At 32.2% G+C, this 26,197-nt stretch overlaps 1 protein-coding gene and 1 pseudogene across 3 annotated transcripts; both read left to right on the top strand.

Annotated features, from left to right (window-relative positions):
- The first annotated feature begins 9,513 nt into the window (after positions 1-9,513).
- Positions 9,514-12,567, top strand: LOC148606697 (uncharacterized). Of its 2 annotated transcripts, XM_088546379.1 has the most exons (3): positions 9,514-9,648; positions 10,633-11,991; positions 12,279-12,567. In XM_088546379.1, the coding sequence occupies exons 2-3, from the start codon at positions 10,672-10,674 to the stop codon at positions 12,318-12,320; spliced, it is 1,362 nt and encodes a 453-aa protein (XP_088402505.1). In that variant the 5' UTR covers positions 9,514-9,648; positions 10,633-10,671; the 3' UTR covers positions 12,321-12,567. The 2 variants fall into 2 exon arrangements, with proteins under 2 accessions (XP_088402505.1, XP_088402504.1); XM_088546378.1 differs by having other exon boundaries at positions 10,633-12,567.
- Positions 12,568-17,879: 5,312 nt separating this feature from the next.
- Positions 17,880-24,688, top strand: LOC148606696 (uncharacterized; annotated as a pseudogene). Its single transcript, XR_015915390.1, has 3 exons — positions 17,880-18,047; positions 19,901-23,757; positions 24,354-24,688. The product of XR_015915390.1 is annotated as an uncharacterized LOC148606696 (transcript).
- The last annotated feature ends 1,509 nt before the right edge of the window (positions 24,689-26,197 follow it).

Genomic DNA, 26,197 nt, shown 5'->3' with positions numbered 1-26,197 from the left:
TCTTATGAGATTCTTTAATATCAATTTCAGTATGTTTTCAACCGTTGTAAGCAGAACAAAACCTAAACCGAATAAAGTCCTAAATTGGTTCGATGTAGACAGGTTTCACTGTAGTTAATTTTCCTTTTATAAATATATATATGTTCTACTATTTGTTTAAAATGGCATATGAAGCAAAAAATATATTTGCATCTTCCAAAACTAAACACTATTTGACTAAAAGATTAAGGTATTTATTAAGATAAAACACAACAATGGAACCGATGACTGCAAGGTCTATATTTCGCTCAATGTCACTGTATAATGAAAGTAGAAAAGGCTCAATTTAGATAAATGCTACGAAAAAAATTAGGGAAGACGTTTTCTTGTGTTCCTTTTATGAATAAAATCATTGTTGTTTAATAGATTTATGGAACTACACATGAAAGCATCATATCTCAAAATTGGCGTTCAAGATATTTACTTCTTCAACTGGGACACTCCTAAATTTAGCGTGAGATTCTAAATTACATGGTCACCCTACCCAGCTTGGTAGGTATTGAGAAAAAAGTTTTCTTTGCTTATCTTCTCCTGGGTTCTAGGCTTAAGTCAAGAAAATACAAAGATACAAACCTTATAATCTCGCACCAATATAACGACAATTAGTAGAGTACCTATAGAAATTTGGTCAGTACTATACTCTATATCGTGAATGACGTATTATGGTCATGGGCATTGAAACATTGACAAATTTCTGCTACATTTTTGTTAAAGGAGCTTTGATAGATCGCAATTAAAATCATGTCCAATATTTTCATTCGTGAAATGTTAATGTTCTAAATTATTAGTTAAACCCCTGTTTAAACGAATTTGACAGCAAAGTGAACTACAGCAGCAGAATACATGGATAATTCAGAGACTGCAAAAGCAGAATGCATGGCAAAAACATGAATACACGAAGCATACACAATATAAGTAGAAAACACATATCGAATACACACACAACAAAGGACATAAAATGACCAAAATTATATATACAAAGTAACAAAAGTAAATGGGCAACTAAAAATGGGAGCATGGACCAGGTGCACAGATAGGGTAAGCGTTCTCTACTTTTCTAAAAACACCCACCGAGTTGCTCATAAAAAGGTCAAGTCCAGGGTAGACAAAAGAAGAGGAATGAATTCTATGACACTATGAACAAATTAGTTCCCATGGCGTAGATGGATACATGTTTAACGTAACGATCCACGAGTCCATGATGATGATCATAAAACTTGTAGCAACATAACTCTGTTCAAGAAGCAATACCATTGCATATTTACAAAATTACGAAGATAAGGAAACCAATACAGCTCACAGCAATCTTAAGCGCTTGCAATATGTTGCTCTGACAAAAATCTGGGAGTGAAATCGGATACTCCAGAAGGATATGTCCTGCCCCGCCAGTGACATCCCTCATGAAGTGACGTTACGAATATTTCCAAGTGCTTTTCTCCATATTCGTTCCTAAGTTGTATTTTATCTACACTCGCCAAATACGCGTTAACCATATTTACGAATTAACAATGTTTAAGCAGTTATCATTGTATTGACTTAAAAGGATGTTGCATCCTCAAATATCTTACACAAATTGATTTCGTTCCTTATAAAAGGGCAAAATGTAAGGTAAAAACATATTTGTCATTCTTTACGAGTACAGATATTTGAAATTTACCACCTAGACACATCAATGGAACATTTATCAATACAGTGTGTAAAACTGAAATTGTATTCCATGTATATTTTTGAAAAAATGAATTGTCACTGCGAGAAGGGTTTAATTGGTATTTACGCTAAAATTTGACTACGATAAAGTACAAGATAAATTTATGTCTATACAATCAAATATAAAACAAACGAGAAATTGCTTACAAAAAAGTTTTAGATAAAATACAGCCAAAAGAACGCGGACGACAGTCATAAAACACAAATACATTTAAATATGCACATTAACACAAATATTGACTCACTTTGGGTGGGCTCAGTTGCCCAATTTGCAAAAAGTTTGGTATTTTTCTAATATATCCGTCGCCTTAACATTAAAGGTAAATTACAGTGAATGTCTATGATAGAAAGAAGTTGTTTGATATGTTGGAAACAAATTAAACTCTCTGTATTGGCATCTGTTTTTCGATGACTGAAAATGAAGTGCTGAAATAATACGGTGTCTTTATCAATGATGAATCTGTTTTGAATGATGTCTGAATTAACGAGAATATGAGAGGTATATATATAGAACACCCATTCTTTCTCTGAAAAACAAAACATTAATTTAAGAATTACAATTTCAAACAGAACTATTTTTAGCAATACATATTTCACACGTTACATACATATATAACGTTCCATCCCTTTCATTGGAGTGGCTTGAAAGGAATAAAGAAATGTATAGATGTCATTGCTGATTTCAAACTATTTAAGTTACATGGCTATCTTTAGTAAAGTGTGGTTAACTTTATTTTTAAACACATAATCAGAAGAACTAGTAGTATTTTTATATCAAAAGAAAACAAGATTTGTGCGGTGAAAAAAAAATCATCAGTTGTTGTAATATCTCTTTTCTTAACTTTATCAGACACTTTAGAACGCTGTCTATAGTTTCTTACAAACTGTATTCTTTTCTTTTAGACGAGTGACATCATGTCAAACTTTTCATTCCATCCGTTAATCAATAAATTGTTGGTAGTTTGTCAGTTTTGTGATTTAATATCTTAATTGTATACTGACACTGACAAGAACAGGAAGCTAAAGAGTTTTACCGTGTAGAAAAAAATAGTTTAAAAGCTGTTAAAAGTCAAACCCCCTAAATAGACAAATTACTTTAAATGTAAAAATTCATCAATTTACTCATTTTTTCCTATGGAAGAACGAGTTAAGACAACTGGTATTAAATTATCTAGTTTGAATTTTGTAAACGAAATAATTATAAAATTTAAATTATTATCTGCAGAATAATGGATAATAAAATGCGAAAATTGTCACAGCGATAAACTAAGACGAACAGTTTGCTTAATATTTTGGATATTTAATAAACGCAAACATAGTGAAGCGCACCAAAGAATGTGGAATGTTATGCTTGATTGCATGCTTTGAACTTGAAATAACTGTAACTGGTCCTGTTTCAGTTATTTCAAGTTTTGGTGCATACATAAGCTTTCATTATTTCTGGATTCACAACTGATTATAGTTCCATTGTAGCCTTGTGAAGGGATATTGTTATGCGACATGTGCGTCCACCTCTCTTCAGTCAGTTCATTAGTTACAAATTAATAAAAACATTAGAATAAAAATTCTCAAAGGATTTAAACTTAAGATTAAACAAAAACAAAACAAAAAAAAAATATCAAATTTTAATGTTTACAACGTTTAATAATCATTTTATTCAAACAAAAACCTTTATAGCTATCGTGTAATATGGACTATTCATCATTTTTTGCGTTGTTAAAGATGGTTTGAAGACATATTTGACAAACGTATTTTCGAATGATGTCTGTTTTTCATAACTATGGCAAACATCAATATATGAGAAGTAACTAGATACTCAACTGTTTGAGTTCGTCAGTTCTGCATTTTCAAAGAAATTTAGGGCAAACGGAAACCAGAGGTACTTCATATCGGTTCGTTCCACTTGAACTACAAATTCGTGTTCCATTATTGTTTCATACCCAGTGGTTCATCTCAGACGACGAACCAGACGAACCGGAAGTAGAATTAAGTAAAGTAGAATCGTACCGGTTAATTCAATTCTCCATCTTGTTTTAAACGTTCTGGAAACATAATGATACTCTCCGTCACTTGCAGATGTGTTATACAGTCATTCCAGCTTAGGGTCTACGACTAAAACCATAATAAAACATTTTAGTCTGTCCAAGTTTTGTTTTCTTTCTCGTGTGCAAGTTTAAGCAGTCGAGATACTTTAAGATGAAATCCTCTGATTAGTATGTATTTATAAGTTAAATATAAGCCACTTTTTGATTGACCAAGCACTTACAATAATAGCACCTTTCGGTACCTGAAACGGAGAGTTTTGATTACGGGAACTATAAGTTCTGACATCATCAAAGCAGAAACCTTTGAAACTATTTAAAATATACCGAAAGTGCTTACAGAAAGCACAAGAAGTTAGTAGCTCAAACTTTATTAATTCTTTTGTTTGAGGGAGTAATCAAGGGAACCAAGGTTATAGCGGTAATCAAAAGAATGTAATCCAGGGACAAAGACCAGACATGGAAAACAGACTTTCAAAACAAAGAACATAAAGTAACTAAAATCATGCATACAAAGTAACAAAAGGAAATGAGCAACTCGCACTCCACTAAAAACTGGGAGCATGTACCAGGTGCACCGGTAGGGGAAGTGTCCTCTGCTTTTCTAGAAACACCCGCCGAGTTGTTCATAAAAAGTCAAGTCCGGGGTAGACAAACGAGGAAAGGAAAACTATGACCCGTTGAATACATGAGGAAATCTAGTCTTGGATAGTTTGTATCTTATAGCCGCGAGGCTAGACTTTATACTTTTTTGTTTTGGTGGATTGGTCTGGTTCAAAACTCCGGTGACATGCCGGGCGCACATTGTGGTGCACATTCAAAATGTAAGGTATGGGTAACAATCTCCGGAGCAAATCATAGAAGTCAAAATAGTCGTGGTGCTTATGGTCAGCACCTACGGCGGCGGGAATATAACTACAAGTGTTTGATTTAATTGTTCATGAAGACTCATGTTGTTTAGTTTTCTTTAAGTTAAAACAGTATTTTATTCAGTATACAGCTGAAATGGATTGGAAAGCCGGCTAAGCATATATAAGCCCTCTCCATGATACATGGTACAAAATTACAATTATCAATATAACACAAAATTTGATATATGAATTATCAATCAATAGACTTGTGGCATTAGGCCATGGCCATTTTGTAATCCCATTAGGGATTCGGCGCTGGAGATATTTTTTTGTTTTGACCGCCACCGAATCCCTTAAGGGATTAGGCCATTTTGGACAATGGATGTTAAAGTAACATATGTAAACACAAGTAGTGCAATAGAATATAAATGATTTGTATTATTACTGATTATTTGTAACTATATGAAATAACCTATTGCCAATGCCTTTTATTACATAGAAACTGTAAATTTTAATTTCTGAATTAAAGTACCTAGGATAAGTACATAGGCTAAGAACAGTTATCTTCATCAGTATATTAATAGTGTACGTATTGTGAGAGAGAGAACAAAACGAAAGAAAGAAGAAAGGAAGTTTCAAATGAAATGAAAAGGACCAAATACAAGAGAGGAAAAAAATACAGATATTACTGACACTAGAAATGTAAATAATAATTTATTTGGTAATAGCAGGAATATTTCATTTCGATGTACATTGTAAATGAAAATAAAAAGAACAAAGATATAAAGTATATACAAATAGTAGGCATAGTTGATGTTTTGAGAAAAAGGTTTACAAAGTCACAATATCATTTAACTAAATAAAAGAGTGTCTATTTGAATATCTAATATACTGATGGACTTGTTTAATAATAAACATGTTGTTCTCATAATTCAAGTTTGGGTCACCAAATAACAGGAGATCAAGATCAACATTTACACCCACACGTGACAGATTTTCAAAAAGAATGTTTCTAATATCAGTATATGCTGGGCAGTCAAAGAAGTAAGGAAAATTATCGTCACATGGGCTAGAGCAGCATGGACAAAATTTATCATCTACTAAGAAATCATGAAACAAGTGGGATTTTAAATCACTGGCTTCATTTCTCAACTGACAAAGCATGATATTGAATTTTCTTATTCCATACTCAAAGTGCTTTGGTGGAGTATTTGGTTATATTTTTTTATCAAGTTTCACTTTGAATGAACTTATGTTTGGTGAATTCTTAATGTCATGATCAAGTTCATTCCATAATCTAATAGTAGCAGGTAATAAACTATAATAATAAGATGATGTCCTGCATTGAGGCAGAATAAAGTTTTGACCTTCCTGTCGCTAGACATAATTATTTTGCCTTGAATAATATGGAGCGACCATTTCTCGCATGTAGTCAGGTGTAAGACTATTTATTATCTTGTAAAATGTTATAAGTTTATGTTTTTTTCGCTTGTTGCAAAGTTTCGCAAGGCCAAGTTCAGCATATAACTTGTTAAGAGATGTTGTTCTCCTTAAACCAATTATAATGCGAGCAGCTTCAGTTTGAACACTCTCTAATAAATTTGACTCCTGTTGAGTCAATTGTCCCAGACAGAACAAGAATATTCGACAACTGGTCGTATAAATGCTAAATAAATAGTAATAAGGGGTTTTCTATCAAGTGAGTGTTTCAGCTGTTGCAATAAACTAAGTCTAGAGCAGGCCTTTTTATAAATAGTATTAATATGCAACCTCCGATTTGCGTGGTTTTGGAAATTTAAACCAAGATGACAAAGATGGTCAACTTGCCCAATTTCGTCTCCGCCTTGACCAAAGTAAATAACAGGGAAGTTTATATTTCTTCTTGAAAAAGCCATGCAATCAGTTTTAGACGGTTTAAAATTCACAGCCCAGTTATTTGCCCATGTATTAATATGCCCGAGGTCAGTTGTCAAAGATTCAGTAACATAATTAACATTATTATCAATTATTGCAAATAGTGAGGTCTCATCAGCCGAAAGTCGAATGTAATTGCTTATATCATCAACAATACTGTTTATGTATATCAAGAATAAGAAGGGACCAAGTACTGAACCTTGTGTTACACCTGCTGAGATACCATTTGTACTAGAGGCAAAACCATCAAGAACAACCTTTTGATATCTATCATTCAAATAGTCTGCAATCTACTGGACATGATTATGATGAATATTATAAAACTTAATTTTATGTATTAAGTCTCTGTGCCAAACCTTATCAAAAGCTTTAAATATATCGCAGAAAATGAATCTGACATCTTTGGCCTTGTCAAGATTGGAAATAATAATATTATAAATCTCAAGGAGCTGATTCACAGTACTATCACCAGGTTGAAACCCTGATTGATTTTTAGTAAGTAGGTTATTAAACTTCATGTAGTTGAAAAGGTGCTTAAATAGTATCTTCTCCATAATCTTCGAAACAATACTAGTAAGAGAAATAGGTCGGTAGTTTAAAGTATCACGAGGACTACCTTTACCCTTATAAATAGGCGTAACATGAGAAATTTCCAAGCGTGAGGTACCCGTTTCAAACGAAGAGAGCAGTTAAAAAGTTTTTTGAGGGGTTTAAATAGACCCAATTTAACCTCTTTCAAAACTCGAGGTGAAATACCATCAGGACCAGCTGGATGGTTATGGTCTAAAATCTTCAATTGGTCAAGAACTTCACTTTCATTAATGATGAATTCCTCCATCATAACTGGAGGGTCTGGTATATCACCAGGTAACTCAGGTTCATTATCAATCTTTGATATATTACAAAAATGAGTATTTAGTACCTCAGCCTTTTCAGTTGGATGAAGCAATATTTGACCTTCAGACTTTAAATGGGTGTTGGTTGATGACTCTTCGACAATTTAGAGACTGATTTTAAAATTCGCCACCATTTCCCAGGTAGAATTGACTTATCAGTAAGTTAACTAGTTAATTTTAATCTATATTCTTCCTTTGATTTTCTAACCATGTCTGTTATTTCATTTCTAAATTCCCTATATTTTTGCCATTGAATAGGGTTTTCAGAGGATTTAGCTTTGCAGTGAATTATATTCCTCTGTCTCATCTTCCTACGTATAGCATTGTTCATGAAAGGTTTATCTGAAGGTCTAATTGTGACCTCTTTGGTGGGAATAAATCTGTTCACATTGTGGGTATAAATATTTAAAAAATTAGAATACATATCATCAATATTATTGCAATTATCAAACTCTTCATCCCAATCAATATGGTTTAACTCGTCAACAAAACCATGATAATCTGCAATATCATATTTTTTTAATTGTTCGTTTATATGACAGTTGATTATAAGCCTTAAAATTTATATCAGCCACAATAAAAGAGTGGGAGCTACAAAATGGACTTAGTACTTCTACAAATTTAACCATACTTCTGTTGTTTGATATAAATAAGTCTATGCATGTGCCAGGCACTACTGAAAAGTTTGTAGCTTCCGATACAAATTATACAAATTTAGACGTTCTAATATGTTACTAAGGTGATTATGAGACTCATGTTGGGTTGCCAGTTGACGGAATAGTCATTGTATGTAGTTTAATAAAATCGTAAACTTTCATGTGCTATTCGTGTATTTGAATATATGGATGTTTAATTTGTAGTGTTTAATATATAAAGTTGCCAAAGTGTATTTAGTTGTTCGGTCAAATGCTTGAGATAATGGTTAAACCTGGCCCAAATTCCCACAAAAAAAAGAGTTATTCTAGATATTCTCTAAACGTTATTTGTGATAAATAAAATATTCTTATTTCATTTAACCCTCCTCTTGTTATGGATCCATTTTTTTCATACACTAGCGCATTTTGGGTGGTGAAGTTTGTAACTCGCTAAACAAAAAGCTCTATTGTAAAACCATATTATCCCTATGCCTATGATAAACGGAGCTCAATGTGTGCCCTTAAACTACCTTTAACATGTATATGCTGTACACTTTATATTTGGGTTGATTTTCTGCAGTCACTATTATTGTTTTCAAAATGTTTGCTTCGAATTAACAGTTTAAACATACTTTTTCATAACAGCCGTGAAAAGTGCTGTGAATCCACACGTGTTGATATAGTATTCGAGCTGCATATTTGATAGTCAGAGAAAGCCCTGTGATGAATCTAAATATGTAGATGGCATGTTCAATCTTTGCTTAGGGAGCAACTATTTGATTTTTTGATTGGCATTACACTATTTTACAAGGTATATTCCATCAACCAAATTAATTGCACAAATTGGTTCTACGGTACAGGGTTCCGATAGACAAAAAACGAGAAATTTTAGGATTTCCTGAAAAGGTAGGTTTAGCTATCTGAACCATTTCAAGGAATTATATACCGAGAAACTTATAATCCAATGAGTGTTCATACTTGAAAAGCGAAAATGAAAGTAAAATGTTTGAAATTTAGTATGGAAGCTTCATGGTAAGAAGACAACTCATCGCATAATCGCAATTTTCATGTAAATACAGTCTTTCAGTAGGTGAAAACCACAACTTAAAACAACACAATAAAGAACGATAACTCTTGCAAATCACCAATTCCATATTTTTAATTAAACTCTTTTTTATTTCTAAATGGCTACCAAATAATTAATATAATGCTGTCTTACACTGTTCCCTGTTAGAAATTAAAGTTTTTTTCTAAATCATGTTTCTGTTTATGATATAAATTAAGCGGTTTTTGAGACAACGGGTTATTTTTTTCTACAATTTAGTGCATTCTCTTAAAATTTCTTGCATGTAAGTACATAAACAGGCCTAAACAACATCATTTTCAATTGACTACTTTTATCTCAAGGCCTTATTGCGTAATTGAGGAGGTAAAGTAGAAAATAATGTATTTGGGTTATCAAAATAGAGAAAAAAAAGTTTGAGATAGCAGATTATTTAAACAGTGATCTATAACAAAGACATTCATATCATAATATTGTATCATTTGGAACTTATTCATAACGGTAAGTTTCAAAATTTAGAAATATCGACATAGAGAACATGTAGTTAAGTGCAATTAATATCGTCTTAAAACGGACTTACTATCATTGACATCTTTGTCTTCATAAACCGTTCATGCGGATGTACGCCTGTTTACATACATGTCATTAAATGACTACATCAATTTGAAAGGCGTTGATTTTAGACATTACATATCTTCATACAAGGACGCTTACTTTCTCAAAGCTGTAACTGCTTTTAGTGTTGTTGAACTTTGAATACCGAAAAAAGGAGCGGACCCAATCCCTTTCTCGGCTAGGTTTAAACGGTCAACAATATTGATGATATTAACTAGTTTTGTGATCTAAGCATAGAGTTAGAGGGGTGTAGCGCTGCTTCGTTAATTTTCAATCATTGTCTTCAAAATCGATGAAGATAATGGACTTCTTTCTTACGCAATATGAAAAGCTTAAATACTTTTGCAAGTCAATGTCGTTATATCAGATTTAAGTATTTGCTTATAAGTGATTTAAATTTTATACTTCGATAAATAACATTACTTGTCGTTTTATTATTATTGTTTCCTTACATGATATTCTACTATGAAAAACATGCATGTCAAAAACCCACCGATCTGACAATATAGCTTCACTAAATGATCCTTTCTCTATTTCAATAGACCGTTATTTGACCTCTGCATTAATGGATTCGCTCAGAAATTTTTCTATAGAATCTTAGAAAAATAAAGTTTTTGACAGAGTTATATGCACTTGAAACGTAACTTTTTAATGCATTTCAATTAAATTGTACCTCAATGGTCCAAAATCTTGTCTGTTTTCCTTGATTCTGATGGTGCAATTAGTGAAATTACTCTATCAAAATGATGGGCTTTTTTCATACCATATTTCACCAGCTGCCTGATTCTTACAGGGACTGACACTTAAAATCTGTGGTGCAAAACACTATATTCGCAACATTACATTAACTAGAATATTCATTTTTTTCAGCCTAAATTTCCAGTATATAAAAATATAAACTACAACATCATGGCACTTAAAAAGGAAAAAGACAAATTTCCGGATATTACAACTATATCAAAATTCTGCTTGATTCATACTAAAAACGAAACAACTCTATATTGCAGTCAACATGAAGAGTTGGTTTGTGATATTTGTTCGAAAAAGAATCATCACTACTGCAAGCCGCTTTTATCATTAAAAAGAGCTGCTGATATGGTCAAGAAAAGTACCACGCTTCCTATTTTAAAACGAAAAGCGGAAAACCTTGCAATGTTGGTAAGGACAAATATGATTTCAGAACGAGACATACAACAGAGACAAAAAGACGCAAAGACTCAGGTTGTTAACACAATCGCAGAAATCAAGAAACAAATAATTCTCCACCTTGATAACATAGAAAAAGCCTTATTGATAGAAATCGAAACTTACTCCAATGATACTGAACAACAAACTGAGGCAGGTTTACAGGTATCTTCTAACCTACTTGATCACTGGACCAAAAACTTAACATCTTTCAAGGGACGTGCTACAGACATTGATTTTTTTCGGGCTGCAAAATATTTAGATAAGCTTGTTTATGAACAAGAGCAAAACAAAACACGACTCAAAAAGACTGACGCACCAATCATAACATTTCACCCTTCAGATTTATCAACCAATTACAAATCAATTATAACATCATTAGGACGAATCGCTATGGAGATGTTACCACGAAAACCCATGCCTGCACTAGAAACAAAACCAGGCCTATTTCACACTAATAAAGATGAGCAACGGTTATCACTAATTGAGACAGTGGAGTTGAAAAATGAAAGCATTGATATGCATTCCTTTCGCGGTTGTTTTATTCCTTACGGCAAGCTTCTTTTAACATCAACAACTGATAACGTTGTGTTTTGTTGTGGGCTTGACGGGAGCAGTCAAAATACACTAGTATTGGAGCACACACCCAGTCGTGTCATACTTTACGACAACGACCGAGCATTGGTAACAACCAGCCATGATTATATCCAGATAATCAACCTTTCAAATTTGAGCATCGGAGAGGAGATAAATGTAGGGAAACAGTGTCGCGCTATCTGCAGCCGTGACGAACTGATCTTGGTCAGGAGTGAAGCGAGAGTAATTACTCTTGTTGAAATTGACGGAACAGTTGAAAAGACAATAAAGACTAAATGTGATCCCTATGACATTTGTTTTCACCAGTCCAGAAGTTTATTTTATACTACATCTTTAGGCGATGCTGTCTACAAGATTTCACAAGAAGGAGAGGAGTTTGAAATATATCGCAATCCAGACCTTCAGGTTCCTAGAGATATCATAGCTGACGAAGATGGATTTATCTACGTAAGTGGTCGTGTTTCTAATAATATTCACAGAATATCACCAAACGGAAAGCACCACACCATTGCATTGAACAAATTTGATAATATCATGTCTCCGCTTGGCCTCGATTTCAACATCGTTACTAAGCAACTTATGGTTATAAACAATGATGGATTGACAGTGAATATATATCGAGTCACATCTAAAATTTAGAGCAAACCGTATATGTTTATCCAGTGGTTGAGGGGCTCGATCTCTGAGATAATTATGTTCGTTATTATCAAATATTTTATATTGTTATTTTTAAGGTGAAGATGAATTTTGTCATTGTTTTGACGAAGTCGTATTGAGTTCGCTTTTACATCACGTGACACTGATGATGCTCAACTATGACAACCTAACCGATGGAGCTTACAACCTCGTATTTTATTGGACAAAAGTAACAACCGTGGAAGGCTCCAGTGCGGGCTTTTATGTGCGGAATATTTTCAATCAGGAACAGGTTTTGACTTTCATACATTGGTTAACTTATAATGAATTGAAATACGAAACATACTGCAGTGATCACACTTTTTACCAAATAAAATATAAATCGAACTTGGTATTTTGATAATAGACTGACAAAGCGAGGAAATGCGTTGGCCATCTTTTTAAAGATAGTACTTGGTTATTACTCTCTATCTTTGAAACTATTGTAACTATAGTAACCGAGATGCTATATAATTTCATTTATTGGGTCTGTATACATTTTACAAATTGTAACTGATAAGAATTTTTTTTATTTTGTGTACATATTGATATAGTACTCAGAACGAACATATATTAAATCGTACTCTATTCTCTTAAAAGTTTGATGCTGACATAAAACTATGCTTTCAAATCCCAACGAAATGAATTGTCCATTTACATCCTTGATACTCTAATGAAAATAAAAAATCATTTTCGAAATTAGAGGTTTAGTAATCAATGAAAAAAGTGAAGAGGTTGGGTAAATTGTCTGGTTACAATTATAACTATATAGTGATTTGAAGACGCAAAATACTTCCAATAGAATAAGATTTTGAACAATTCCATTTCTATTCAACACCAGAGATACATCTTTTATCCGGATTTGTATCCTTTTAAGTGATTTACTGCAGGATTTAAGCTGAGTCGAAAATTGACAAATTTGTACTTATCGTCGTTTTCTTAAATGAACCCGTATTTTAAAGCTGTAGTGAAGTGTTTCAAGGACGACATATGCTTCTTCATAGTGTTATTCAAGATATAAAAAACCGTAGATTTATAATTATCTGAAAAGGTTATCTGTTGTCTGTTCATAACGTAAAATGTCTTATCCACATCGTTATTTAGTTTTTGCATGTATAGATATGGATATGCGTATGCTTGTTTTTATCGATATCAAAGGCGCGCATAAGATTAACATTCCCATTCGAAGATTGAAAAATAACTAATTACTTAAAGAGGGATATATTTCACCTTGTAAACAATTAAGTCACATATAAGTAGGAAATGTTAACTGGCAAATGTTGGTCTGCCTATTATAATTAAATACATGTGCGCTGTACACATGTCATATCATTGCACTTTATGATAAAATCATAAGTGGGCTTCTTTGTCCAACTTGCAATACATTTTGATTTCAAATTCAAAATTTAAATCTGCATCCTTCAATCGCTTTTTTTACTCGTCCAAAAAGTTAAAAAGTAATTGTTTCCAATTACATTTGGTTGTAAGATGTTAATTTATTGGTGACAATCCTATTGGTGACATACCTATTGGTGACATACCTATTGGTGCCAATTCTATTAGTAACAGTTCTATAATTGACAATTCTACTGTCTATTATGTTTAACGATTACATACAGGCTCCAGTTTGTTGGCTCCTTAAACACAAATTTAATTCACGGAAGAACTCCAAAGTTAAATTCCTTGGGCCGGAGTTCAAAAGATTTAACCACTGGAAAAAATGTTTTTTGTTATCTCCATAATAATTTCTTTTTCTATTTAATTGGGTTACATTTTTCTTCAGACTTCCATACAATTTCTATCATTTTTGAGATGCTAAACTGTATACAAACACTTTGTTAAGTTAGTTCAAGGAAATTCACTCTACCGGTGCAACGGGTCCACGGTAATAATTTTTTTAGTCGAATCCCGGTTACTCGTTTTTTGTTTGACTCTATGTATATGTATTTGTTTAAGTTGTGATTTTCTATTGTCCTTGTCTAGTCGTTATCCTTGGATCACGTTCGAACCTTAGTTCTTTTCATACCCGTTTCAAAGTATTAATCAGATTGATAAAGTAATTCAGATTTAAAAAAAAAACGTAAGATTAGAATTATTATTTACATCACTGTGTCACACATAGCCGACGACATAAAGCTTTTTTTTTTAATTTTGGCCAATGAACACACCATGTGTCCGATCCCATAAAGATAAAAAGAAAATATGACAATCTAGCTGTGCCTGTATTATAGTTTTGCGATGTTTGTCTAATAAAGAAACATTCGCGCCTTCTTTTACACTATGTATGTTGTAACCCCCTCCCCAACCCCACCGGTTGAGAAATAACAAAATGAAAGCAGTACTCGTTCTTAGAAATAGACAGAGAAATCATATCATATTTGATTCATTTTATAATTATATGATTTTTACTCATTTGATAATCATATGATAATTATATGATAACCATTTGATAGTTTAAATAAGAGTCATATTTAGTTTTTTCCTTGCAAATATATGGCTATCATATGCATGTGAAAAACAAAACCCTGTGATAATCATTTGTAAACTAAAACATAGTTATGATAATTATATACTGCAAACTATAAGATTTTTATATGTGGCACATTGTGTTAGTCCTAAATGTGTTAAATGGAAACAGATATAAGTAGTCTCGATGACATTCAAATACGTGTAAAAAATGAATGCGCCGGGAACAAACGAATGAGTATGTAATGAAAATATGCATATAGGAAACTAACTAGATTCTAATCAAACTGTAGCAATATGTATGTATACGATAAAACAATGATAACTTCACTAAAACACTGGTGAACAAATTCATTTGATAGAGCTGAATTTTTTGCTTTACAATTGGTTTCGAATGTCTACTATTGGAGACGAATTAATATATATTTTTGTAATGTCAAATTGCTTCTCAAATGGTATCTTACCATATACCAGATACCAGTCCTAGGTAGATATGATAGAACAGACATCTTAAGTATAACTCCAGCTAATAATCTTGTAAAATATGATTAATGGTTGGAAAGCCTACATATTTTTTTTTATTTTTGATATTTTGTTTAACATGAAATAGCATACAGAAATTAACATGTGGTTTTTCATAAAATCCTTGTTCTTAGGAGACATTTTGATTTTATAAAATGTACTATAGCATTCAAAATTAAGAGAGAAAATGACACTGTAAATGACACTAAAATACAATAAAATCTATTGGATTTTCAATTTGGAGTATCATCTGAAAGCAGAAAAATTGGAATGAATTATTATACATGTCGTCATATAGACACTATAAAGCAACTTTATAACAAAATGAAATGTGTAGTCTTTTGTATCACATATTACAGACTTCGCATAATTCTTAAATGGAGTGCTACTTAAAACCTAGTTTTAATGTTTAAAGCTGCAAAAAACTTTGAGAGAAAGGAATTAAGAAAACTTTTTTATTTATGAGGTCAAACAGTTAATACATCATTACAATGATACAATTAAACATTAAACACATCCATTGGTAATATAACAAATATTTACAATAAATATAAATAAATATAACAATAAATAAATTCTATATTCAATTCAATTCTGAAAATATTTTGTTTGAATATCTTTGAGAACAGCGGAAGTGTTTTGAAAACGTCCTTCACTACCCTATTATTCATTACCCCAAACATATTTCATGTGTTAAGTATACAATTATAAAACGAAAATCAAATGAACCAGGGTTATAACAAATACAACCCAGGGACAACGACCAGGGATAACGACAAGAGATAACAACCAGGGAAAACGACCAATATAGTAGCAGGCCGATTGATAATCACTTAATCCGATACTTATCATAAGACATTTGACAAAATTAGTGTTATCAGTAGATTCTGATGCAAAAAAGTAGTGAACCCAGTGTAAGCTATAACTTTCAATTGCATATCTAAAGATGCCATCGTCTCTTTCCCAGTCCAACCTAAACATTTACGGCGTTGATTTCGTGTGCATTTATGTCCATACTAGAAATTTTAATGTCCTTCACGAACAAACTTAAAAAAGTTTAACTTCATTTCTACAAATTTACCTTTAATTTGTTAACATCACCCTCAGAAGATGAATATTGCATGTACCATTTTATATTTGAAATTGATTCCACCTTTCGAAGTATCGGTGTAATATTCATGGGGTAATACATCTTCAACGTTAATAATCAATATATACTTTCCAGGTCGAAAGCTTACCATTACATGGTGTAGTAAAACGAATCTTTATTGAATCTGATAGAGTCAAACCTGAAAGAATAGAAAACAGTTGTTGTAATGTTTTCGAAATAGTTACAGACGACGTGAAGTAATACTTTTTTAACATCGTGGTCGTACCAAAATGGAGTTCCAAGGCATAATTCATTTACCTGTAAACATATAAAGTCCTCGACAAGAAAAGTAATGGCACGATGTTATTTTATATATAAAATAACACTTAAAAGTAAAATAACGAAACAAAGACACAAAGACAAATAAAAGACCAAACATCTCTTAACTGTAGACAGAGGCATACCCTAAATGAAAGGTTTAAAAATGAATTGATACAAAAACATTGATCGCCCTTTGACGATGAAGTAGCAATCAATTGCATTTAATTTATACCTCGAATTACTGACATTTAAAAAAGAAATGAATACCATTTTTGCTTTTCCGATAACAATTTTGAACAAATTTTATGGAAAAACGTTTGATGTTTTTATTTTGGTTTTTCCTCATAAATCTCCATCTACCTGTTTTTTTTTACAGAGAATAGCATTTTTATTAGCATACTGTTCTTAATTCCAAGAGGTCCCAAAACTTTTCTAAGATAAGTTATTTAACTCTAAAAAAAAACAGTTTAAGTGTTTTTGCTCCAACCGATGGCCATGCAAAAGGCACATTGTCCATTAGAAACAAAATCAAAAACAATGACAAATAAAGTAGCTAAAAAAGTAGTTATTTCATTCACGATAACAATAAGAGTAATAAAAAAACAAGATTCTAGTGGAAAACGAATAAAATGTAATTCATTGACTAGGACTAGACAGGGAAAGCAGACACACAACAACAAATAACATAAAAGACCAAAATAATACGTACATAGCAAAAAACATAACTGGGGACGCCGTCTCCACTAAAAATTGGGAGCATGCACCAGGTGCACAGGTAGGGTAAGCGTCCTCTGCTTTTCTGGAAACACCCGCCAAGTTGCTCATAAAAATTCAAGTTCGGGAAGGACAAAAGGGGAAAGGACATTTGAACAATATAAAAAAACTACTTAATAAACAGAATAGATTGATGATAGTTGTTGTTTTCAATATTTTATTACTGCTTAATCCACGGAATTGTTGTTTATCTAAGTATTGAATAAGTCATTTGATACCTAGATACAAACACATAAAAGCAAAATGGTTGTGTAAACAATGCATGATCTAATTTTAACGAAAAACGATTGGACGCAAACAGTTCATTATGTTCATATTCAATGATTATGTGAACCGATACAAATATGGCGCGTTTTACTATGATACCAGTAAAGTAAACTTGTGTATTGTTGAATGTCAATGAGACATGAAATATCGATCTTAATATCACTGATCAAATATTTAGATCCTTTTTAAAAGTTTATAATATGTGCACATATATTGATGACAGGCGTAACGTGATTAAGACGATACCAGGTTGTTGACCTATTTAGATTTCAAGATATATTGTATATACACATAACGATGCATACAGTCATACCCCAAATCTGGACCTCCGGTGGTACTGGTAATTGGATTAAACTTGAAATGAGCTTAGATTGAAAATTTTTGAAAGGTAGGGCAATGAATTTCCAAATATTTCACATGCTAATTCAAACAGTTAATTGAACTGCCCATGTTTAACTGTATTTTTGGGGAAAATGCTGCCTTACTTGAATGTTTTGCAAAGAAAAGCAAATCAGGAGACAATTGAATAAATACATTTATTTAAAAACTTAAGTTGAATACAAATAAGTTTGCAGAAATCAATAAATTGAAAAGATGGTTGCTAATAAGATAACTTTATATTTCATTTCACCTTTGAAATCCACATTTGCTGTGTTTTATTGTATGGGCGTCGCCTGCCATAATGTGCAAAAATCAGTATTCAGTGAAATGATTTTGTGCTGTACTATATCATACTTGGCTTATTAACATATTGTTTACCCGAAGTGTAGAGGTAACATCTGATCCCCTCGAAAAAGATGTAGTTGAGTGTCTGTCTTCCGTCCCCGACGTTTTCCAGATGCTATAACTATATCAGATATTGAAGTATCTTTTTCAAACAGTTCAGTCATTGAGTATCATCAGATACAGATCAGCTTCGCATTTCAGTTCGATCGGATTAGAAATCTAAAAAGGACAGCCAGTTTCGGTTTATCTGTTGTTTCTATGTGATGTTTTGTAATTTAGTAAGTGTCCATGGATAATAGATACAACAAAACGTCGCAGGGTATCAGTTAATGTACCATTTGATGCCCAGTAGAGATTTCCGCTAAATTGACGAACAAACGGGTGTACCGATAGGGATCATCTATTTTGTTATGTGGAATGACTACAATTACAGTAGACAAATTCTCAAAGTAAGATTTTACTCATTCGATTTCATTGAAATCATAATCAAAAGTGTTCGGGTTGCAATACTAGTAGCTGTGACTTGAAATATGCATTTTACATTTACTATCGCAGTGGTGAAGCCTGAAGGGGGTCCAGGGTTTGTAAACCTTGTTTTCATTGGAAAAAATTGCTAGCTTCATGCATTAATAGCCTTGTATCCCGCATTTTCTTTCGTCTACCCTCCTTTGTTATCACTGGATTGCCCCTGCCGTCGCCTTTATCTGCTTATCGGAAGTATTGCACAGAATATGAGATTCAAAATATTGTGTTAATATTGTTGATCTCTAATAAAGATATGAACTGTGAAATAGATATTAATGGTTCCTCGATTTTCGTCTGCAACAATTATAAATAATTTCTCTCGTCCTTCATGCAAAACACGTGTTATGAAACATGAAACAGTGCTTCATTTTGGGCTCTAAAATTTATCTTTATCTTTTTTTAAATGTGTCCAATATGTTTGTTCCACAAGTCCTTCGCCTATATGATTGTAATTGCCTCCGATGGTTGAAAATGTGACAATAATAGATAACTAAACAGTCTCAATTACTGATGCCATCGGTTTATTGCGAATAATCTGGGTAATGTTTAAAATAATGCATGAAACTGCAAACAGAGGTTCTTTTAGTATAAATATCCAGATTTATCAACATAATATATATTTTTTAAATTAAAGTCTTTATTGCTCAAAATCTGCACGTTGTTTCTTTTTTAATTTGTCAGCTAATGATAAGTGTAGCTATGATACTTTATACATTTTTAAAGAAGGAAAAAAGAAAAATTAGGATATGCTAGAGACTATATATAGAACCTCAATAGTTCATGCTTATGCATTCTGATCTTAAGTATTTCATCATCAACTGTTTCATGTTATCAGTTCATTCGTTTGATTAAGATAAATTTGAATTAAATTTTGATGTAGGCACAGCTCAACAGTAACAACAAAAAGTAATAAAACTTTTCATTTCATTATATGATTTAAAGAAAACAACAAATTTTATACTTGAAGTTTATTTTAATTCTTATTTTCAGTATGAGTGATCAGATTTGCGAAGTTTGTTCATGTAACGTCAACGAAACTGAAGCTTCATGGTGTTGTAATTGTGGAGTGACAGTATGTGCACCATGTGCCGATAGTCATCAACAACTATCTCCTCCTCATGAAGTAGTTTCGCTAGCATTAATTCGCAATTCTAGTTTGGATATCTGGTCCTTGCCGGAATGCTGTCCTTGCCACAGTAAGGAAACAGTTACTTATTTTTGCTGCCAACATGATGACTTGCTGTGTGAATCTTGTATATCTGAAAATCATAATAACTGCGGGCCGATTTTGTCCTTTGAGAAAGCAGCTGAAAATGTCAAAACTGGAACGGCTCTTCCCGATCTTGAAAGGAGATTGACGAATCTGATTAAATTATTGGCACAAAATTTGGTTGTAATGGAGGGCTGCCGCAAATCTCAAATTGAGGCAAAAAGTAAAGTAATTGAAAAAGTTTCCGAAATCAAGGAACATATTATAACCCATTTGGACAATATTGAAACAGCTTTGCTATCAGACATAGACAATATGTATGAAAAACATAGCAGCAGACTTTCTCAATTTCGGATAACACAATCGATTCCCTTGACCGATGGTCAAAAGGCCTAACATCTCTTAAAGAACATACAACAAACAAGCGTCTTTTTCAGACTGTTAAATACATAGATAAGAAGGTACATGAACAAGAACTTAACATTCAAAAAGTACAAGAAACTAATATTTCGATTCTAACATTCACACCATCATACGAAGCTTTTAACTATTCATCTTTATTTACAACGTTAGGATCTGTCACAATGGAAGATTTGCAACAGCTACCAAATCTAAAAATGGAGCAACAGAGTCAAATTTTCGCCAGACAAAGTATTAAACGCTTGGTAGAGGTTTCTTCTTTCGGAATGAACGTTTTAGGCTCTTCTAATAACATTTTTCGCGGTTGCTTTATTCCAGACGGAAAACTACTTTTCACTCCTTTCGAAAACAGTAGCCTTTTTTGCAACAAACCTGACGGTTCTGATTCACATTCAATTGAGTTAGAATAAACCCCTAGCCGTATATCACTCTATGACACGAACAGGGCCTTGGTGTCGTCGAAAGAAGATTTCATTCAATTCATAAACCTTCAAGACCTGACTCCGGGTGGGAAAATAAAAATCAGACGAAATATTTTGGGAATTTGCTGTAGAGACGGAAATATATGGGTGAAAAGTGATGACAATACCTTGACACTAGTTGATACTTATGGGAAAGTGAACAAACAATTTCAAACAACATTTAATCCATGTGATTTTTGTGTCCATAGTTCTGGAAGTATTTTTTGTACATCATTTTCAGACCATGCGATATACAAAGTGTCACCCGAAGGAGAGGAGTGTATATTATACCAGCATCGTGAATTAAATTACCCACACGATATTACTGAAGATGAGGACGGATATATCTACGTCAGTGGGAATTATTCTCATAACATACACCGAATATCCCCACACGGTCATCATTATTCAATTGTACTAACGAAAGAGGACGGAATAAGAAACCCTTCTGGGTTGGATTACAACAAAAACACAAAGCAATTAATGGTTATATGTATGAAGGGTGGTGAATCGCTGGTCTATATTTACAATGTCGCATAATTTTACGTTTCTTTGTTAATGCAAATGAGACATGATACTGATCTTTTAAGTGCTATATAACGAAATTTGGTTAATGCCACATTTCCATTGTGTCTAATTTTGCCTGCGTTTTTGTTTTTTTTTTATTTTCAATATTGTGTTTGTGTGGTTTTTTTTAATATGACATGCACAATTTTACTTTAAGAACCCATTTTTATATTTCAATATATACGTTGTGCATTGTGTAATAATTTTGAAACAGAATACAGTATGTACCGATAACAGTTTTGAATACTCTATGCTGTTCGTGAATTGCTGTGTCTAAATAATGAAAAAGTCCTTCATTAAACATTAAACAATAAGGATGATAATGTTGATTGGATTGTGACGTGATTTTTTCATTTTAAAGTTTAATCATATTCATTTAAAAATGCTTTATTTCTGTCAAGAACCTTGATTTATTAAATTGAATAAATCTAAATATCTCTACTGATGCAGAGTTCAAACAGTGGTCTTTTCAAATTTAGAAGACTAAATTTCAAAAGTGAACGTATACTATCTAATTGGTTTTCGACATGCATGTTTCCGATTCGTCACATTTTGCATCATTCTTGTAAGGACTTGAAATGATGAACTGTCGTTAGATATGGCTAATCCGAATAACAATAGTATTATCTTTCGTCACAATTAATGTATACGGATAAAACTTTCTATTTACTGCATTTGGGATTAAGATATTAACATTAGAACTGTACAGTTCATAATAGTGGGTTGAATTCGAATCGATAGATTGGGGAAAAAAGTTTTATAAAATTGCTTAGGAATTTAAATTTTTGTTTATTATTTTATATATATTTTATATATTATATATATATATTTAAAATTAAGGATAGAATACTTTATTAAAGTACTATAAAAGCACAACTTGCAATGGATATTTATTTTTGAATTGATATTTTTCTAAAGCGAATACGGAATAATACGGGGATGGTATATTTTATAATGGGAAGTTAAGACCATTTGGCTTAAAACATGTAAAACACCATCTCAAAAAGACAAATTGTTCTACGAGGAAGTACTGATACTTATAATTATAACATGTATAATAAAGTTACATTCGAGTTGCTTGATCGGCTGTTCACTATGCTATGTGTGTTTTGTTTAAAATATCTCTGATGTTTCGAATACACATTTGCTTAATATTTCATTGATGTTATCACTGAACCTATTTACAATTGCATCTCCATTGTTTACTAACAGATAGCATTGCCTTATACATGTCATTACTGTTTCAAATGTCGGAATAATTGTCGGACAAGTTTGTTAATATGTTAGGCAGATATTTATCCAGTTGGTATTTATTATGTTGAAGTACTGAAATCAACGGATCTACAATTAGGACATACCCGTTTTTGAACATTAACAGATCTAAACAACATCGAATATATCATATCCTTATAAAAATAAAATAAATATGTTGTTATCTGCCATTATATCAAACTCTTTTATCGGAGGAGTGAATTCCAAAGCACTTCCGGGTAGACCCCATCAACAATATTAAAAGTCATCATGCCGATACATAAACACTATTGCTGTAACTTCAGTAGTAATGCTGGGAACATTTTGAAGGGTAGAAAAATTTTTATGCATAGTTTCCCGAAAAAAAACACAATGTGAATGTAGGTTCTGGACATCAAGATGCAAGTATGCGAGACCGAACTTCATCTACGCCAACAACGACCATACTCGACTGTATGGTTTTCATTGTACTGGTAAAGGTGGACCCAGGAAGGAACACTCTCTCTCTACCGTATTTCCAAAAGCAGACGGGACAGAAAAGATCTTCTAATTATCGGTAATAAAATTAAAAAATAGTAATATTATTGACAGTTTCAAAATAATATTGCAATGTGTGCATGTTACAGATATATACTATAGTGTTTGTGTGTCCATGCTTCAATGGATACTTGTTCAATCTTTCTGTGTTGCAAGTTGTGGTGGTTAGAAAGCTCTTAATTTTGGCAATTGTTTTACCAGATTTGCTTTCCTCCGAACAAAAGAATAATGGATTTAACTATCATGATGGTTATCAATGAAAGTGATATTGAGAATGACAGGATAATAGAAGACAGTAGTATTCATGACAGATCCGAGGAATGTGAGTCTGTTGAACACGATGAACGCAACTGTGGACTGGTGATGAATGTAAATGAAACTGTATTGGATGTTTTCTTAAGGTAAAATGAATATTTAAAAGATTAAGCAGATCAGAATCTCCAAATAAGTCATTGGGGTAAACATCAGCTGACTTGTTATAGGAGTTAATGCCTAATACATTGATTTTTGGCCTCTGTCCATCAACCTTTAAAAACTCTTCTCCTCAGAGGCTGCCAGGTCAAAAATGAGTGCAAATTTAGACGCATGCACCCTTAAAATGCCAAAATCTACAGATGGGATATTCTTTTATGAGTTATTACATTCAAATGAAGATTTAGACATAAGTAAGGCCATGGGAGCGACAGAGGCTACACAGGTTACCATGTTTTATTAATTAAATCTTCGTAGGTTAACGCCAAGAAAAAAAAATGTCTAAGTTTACATTGGATAAAAAAGTAGGATAGGTATATAAATTCATTTTATAAGTTATTTTACATATATGTAGGCACTTGTGGGAGTATTTCTTTAACTTAACAGTTTTCAAATGAAAAAAAAAAGATGGTTTAGCGACATAAAAATACTAATAAAATGTGATTACCTTAAATAAACATACTTTTATTGACCCTTAATGTATTTATACATCTATAAAGATTTGTTTTTACTATTTATTACCCAGTTCCATGATTATGAATGGTCCACATGTCTACAAGTTGATGAACAAGTCCACTCAGATAAAACCAGACCAATGTGACATATCTACATAAGCAAGGAGATTTTATTGATTATCCACACAAACACTGTGTCTAAACAAAAACCTACTGTCAAATATCGGGACTGTGGAACGCAAGTCAACACACATTCTCTCGTGTTTGATGACATGCTTAAATAATGACAGTGAAGTTATGTATTACACTGGTATTCCAAGTGTCAACGGCTTTACATGTTTCTATTCAGAGTCGGAAGGAGGTACAGTACCTGTATGGGATAAACTTCTCATTTTATAGGGTATGGGACAATGCGGAACGGGGCTATGGGGATTGGGGAATTGGGGATGGGGCAATGGGGGATTGGGCTGTGAGGAATGGGGCATTGGGAATGGGTATATGAATAGGGCGAGGAAATAATTGTGATTCTGGTCAATTAAAACAAATGTTTCTGCCTTTTTCCGCAAGCAACGTACTATCATAATTCTATGACAGCAATTTAAAAAGTTTTGAGAAAAGCTTGTTTCAGAATAATTTTTAATGATTACAGGTGTCGCAGTTCATTATTCAGTGACATTTTTATAATATCATCGGAAGTACATTAAATTTTGGGTCATTATAGATTGAAAATGTTTGCGCTTATACGATTTCTAAACATTTGTCATTTTTGAAAATTTGGATGGAAATAATTTTGTGTCGTAGACACTAGCATGTTTTTGATATTGACAAATTAAACATATTGAGCAGTAATAACAAGACCTTCAAAAACCAAAAAAATATGTTGATTTCATTTCAATTAACAGAAATATATCATTTGTTGCAACCTCGAAAAGGTTAATAATATTGCCATTTTTAATATTTTAAACAATAATTTTGAACCATTACTGAAATTAAAATTGTTTGCACCCTTGTAATCTGCAGAAATATGTGATCTTTAAGAAATTAATGTGTAATAGCCACACATATGATGTTTATTTTGACAATTTTAATATTTTAAACAATAATATAAGACCACAAAGGTAATTTCAAGTGTTCACACTCATTCAATTTGCAAAAAGTATCTCATTTTTAAGAATTTGATCTGAAATATATATATATATATCACATTCATCAACATAATATAGATATAGACAATTTTAACATTTTTGAAAATAATTTTAATGTTTTAATATTAAAAGTGTCGTTACACATACACTTTGAAAAAAAAATGTCATTTTGAAGATTTTTGACTGAAATATGAGTGTCGCAACCATCATATGGATACTAATATTGCCATTTTTAATATTTCTACATAATTTTGGACCATTATTTAAATAAGAATTGTTCGCACCCTTACAATCAACAGAAGTGTGTCATTTTTGAGAAATTGGACTGAAATTAATATGTCACAGCCACACATATGATGTTTATTTTGACAATTTTAACATTTTAAACAATAATATTAGGCCACAAATGTAATTTTAATATCTCATTTTCAAGAATTTGGTTTGAAATATATGTATCACAGCCATCAACAGAAAATTGATATAGACAATATTAACATTTTTGAAAAGTAGTTTTCGACTAATAGGCATATTAAAAGTGTTCGCACACATACACTTTGAAAAATATGCCATTTTGAAGATTTTTGACTGAAACATGAGTGACGTAACCACCAAACGGACACTAATATCACCATTTTTAATGTTTTAAACAATAATTTTCAACCATTATTGAAATTAATTTTTTTTGCACCCTGAGAATTTGCAGAAATATGTAATGTTTTTAGAAAATGGACTGAAATTAATGTCACAGCCACACATATGATGCTTATTTT

This window comes from Perna viridis, chromosome 9 (assembly GCF_037379345.1).
Source record: "Perna viridis isolate PV_CMFRI_1.1 ecotype Kerala chromosome 9, ASM3737934v1, whole genome shotgun sequence".
Classification (NCBI taxonomy): Eukaryota; Metazoa; Mollusca; class Bivalvia; order Mytilida; family Mytilidae; genus Perna; species Perna viridis.
The sequence above is the reverse complement of the archived record's forward strand: the minus strand, read 5'-3'. Positions and strand labels throughout refer to the sequence as shown.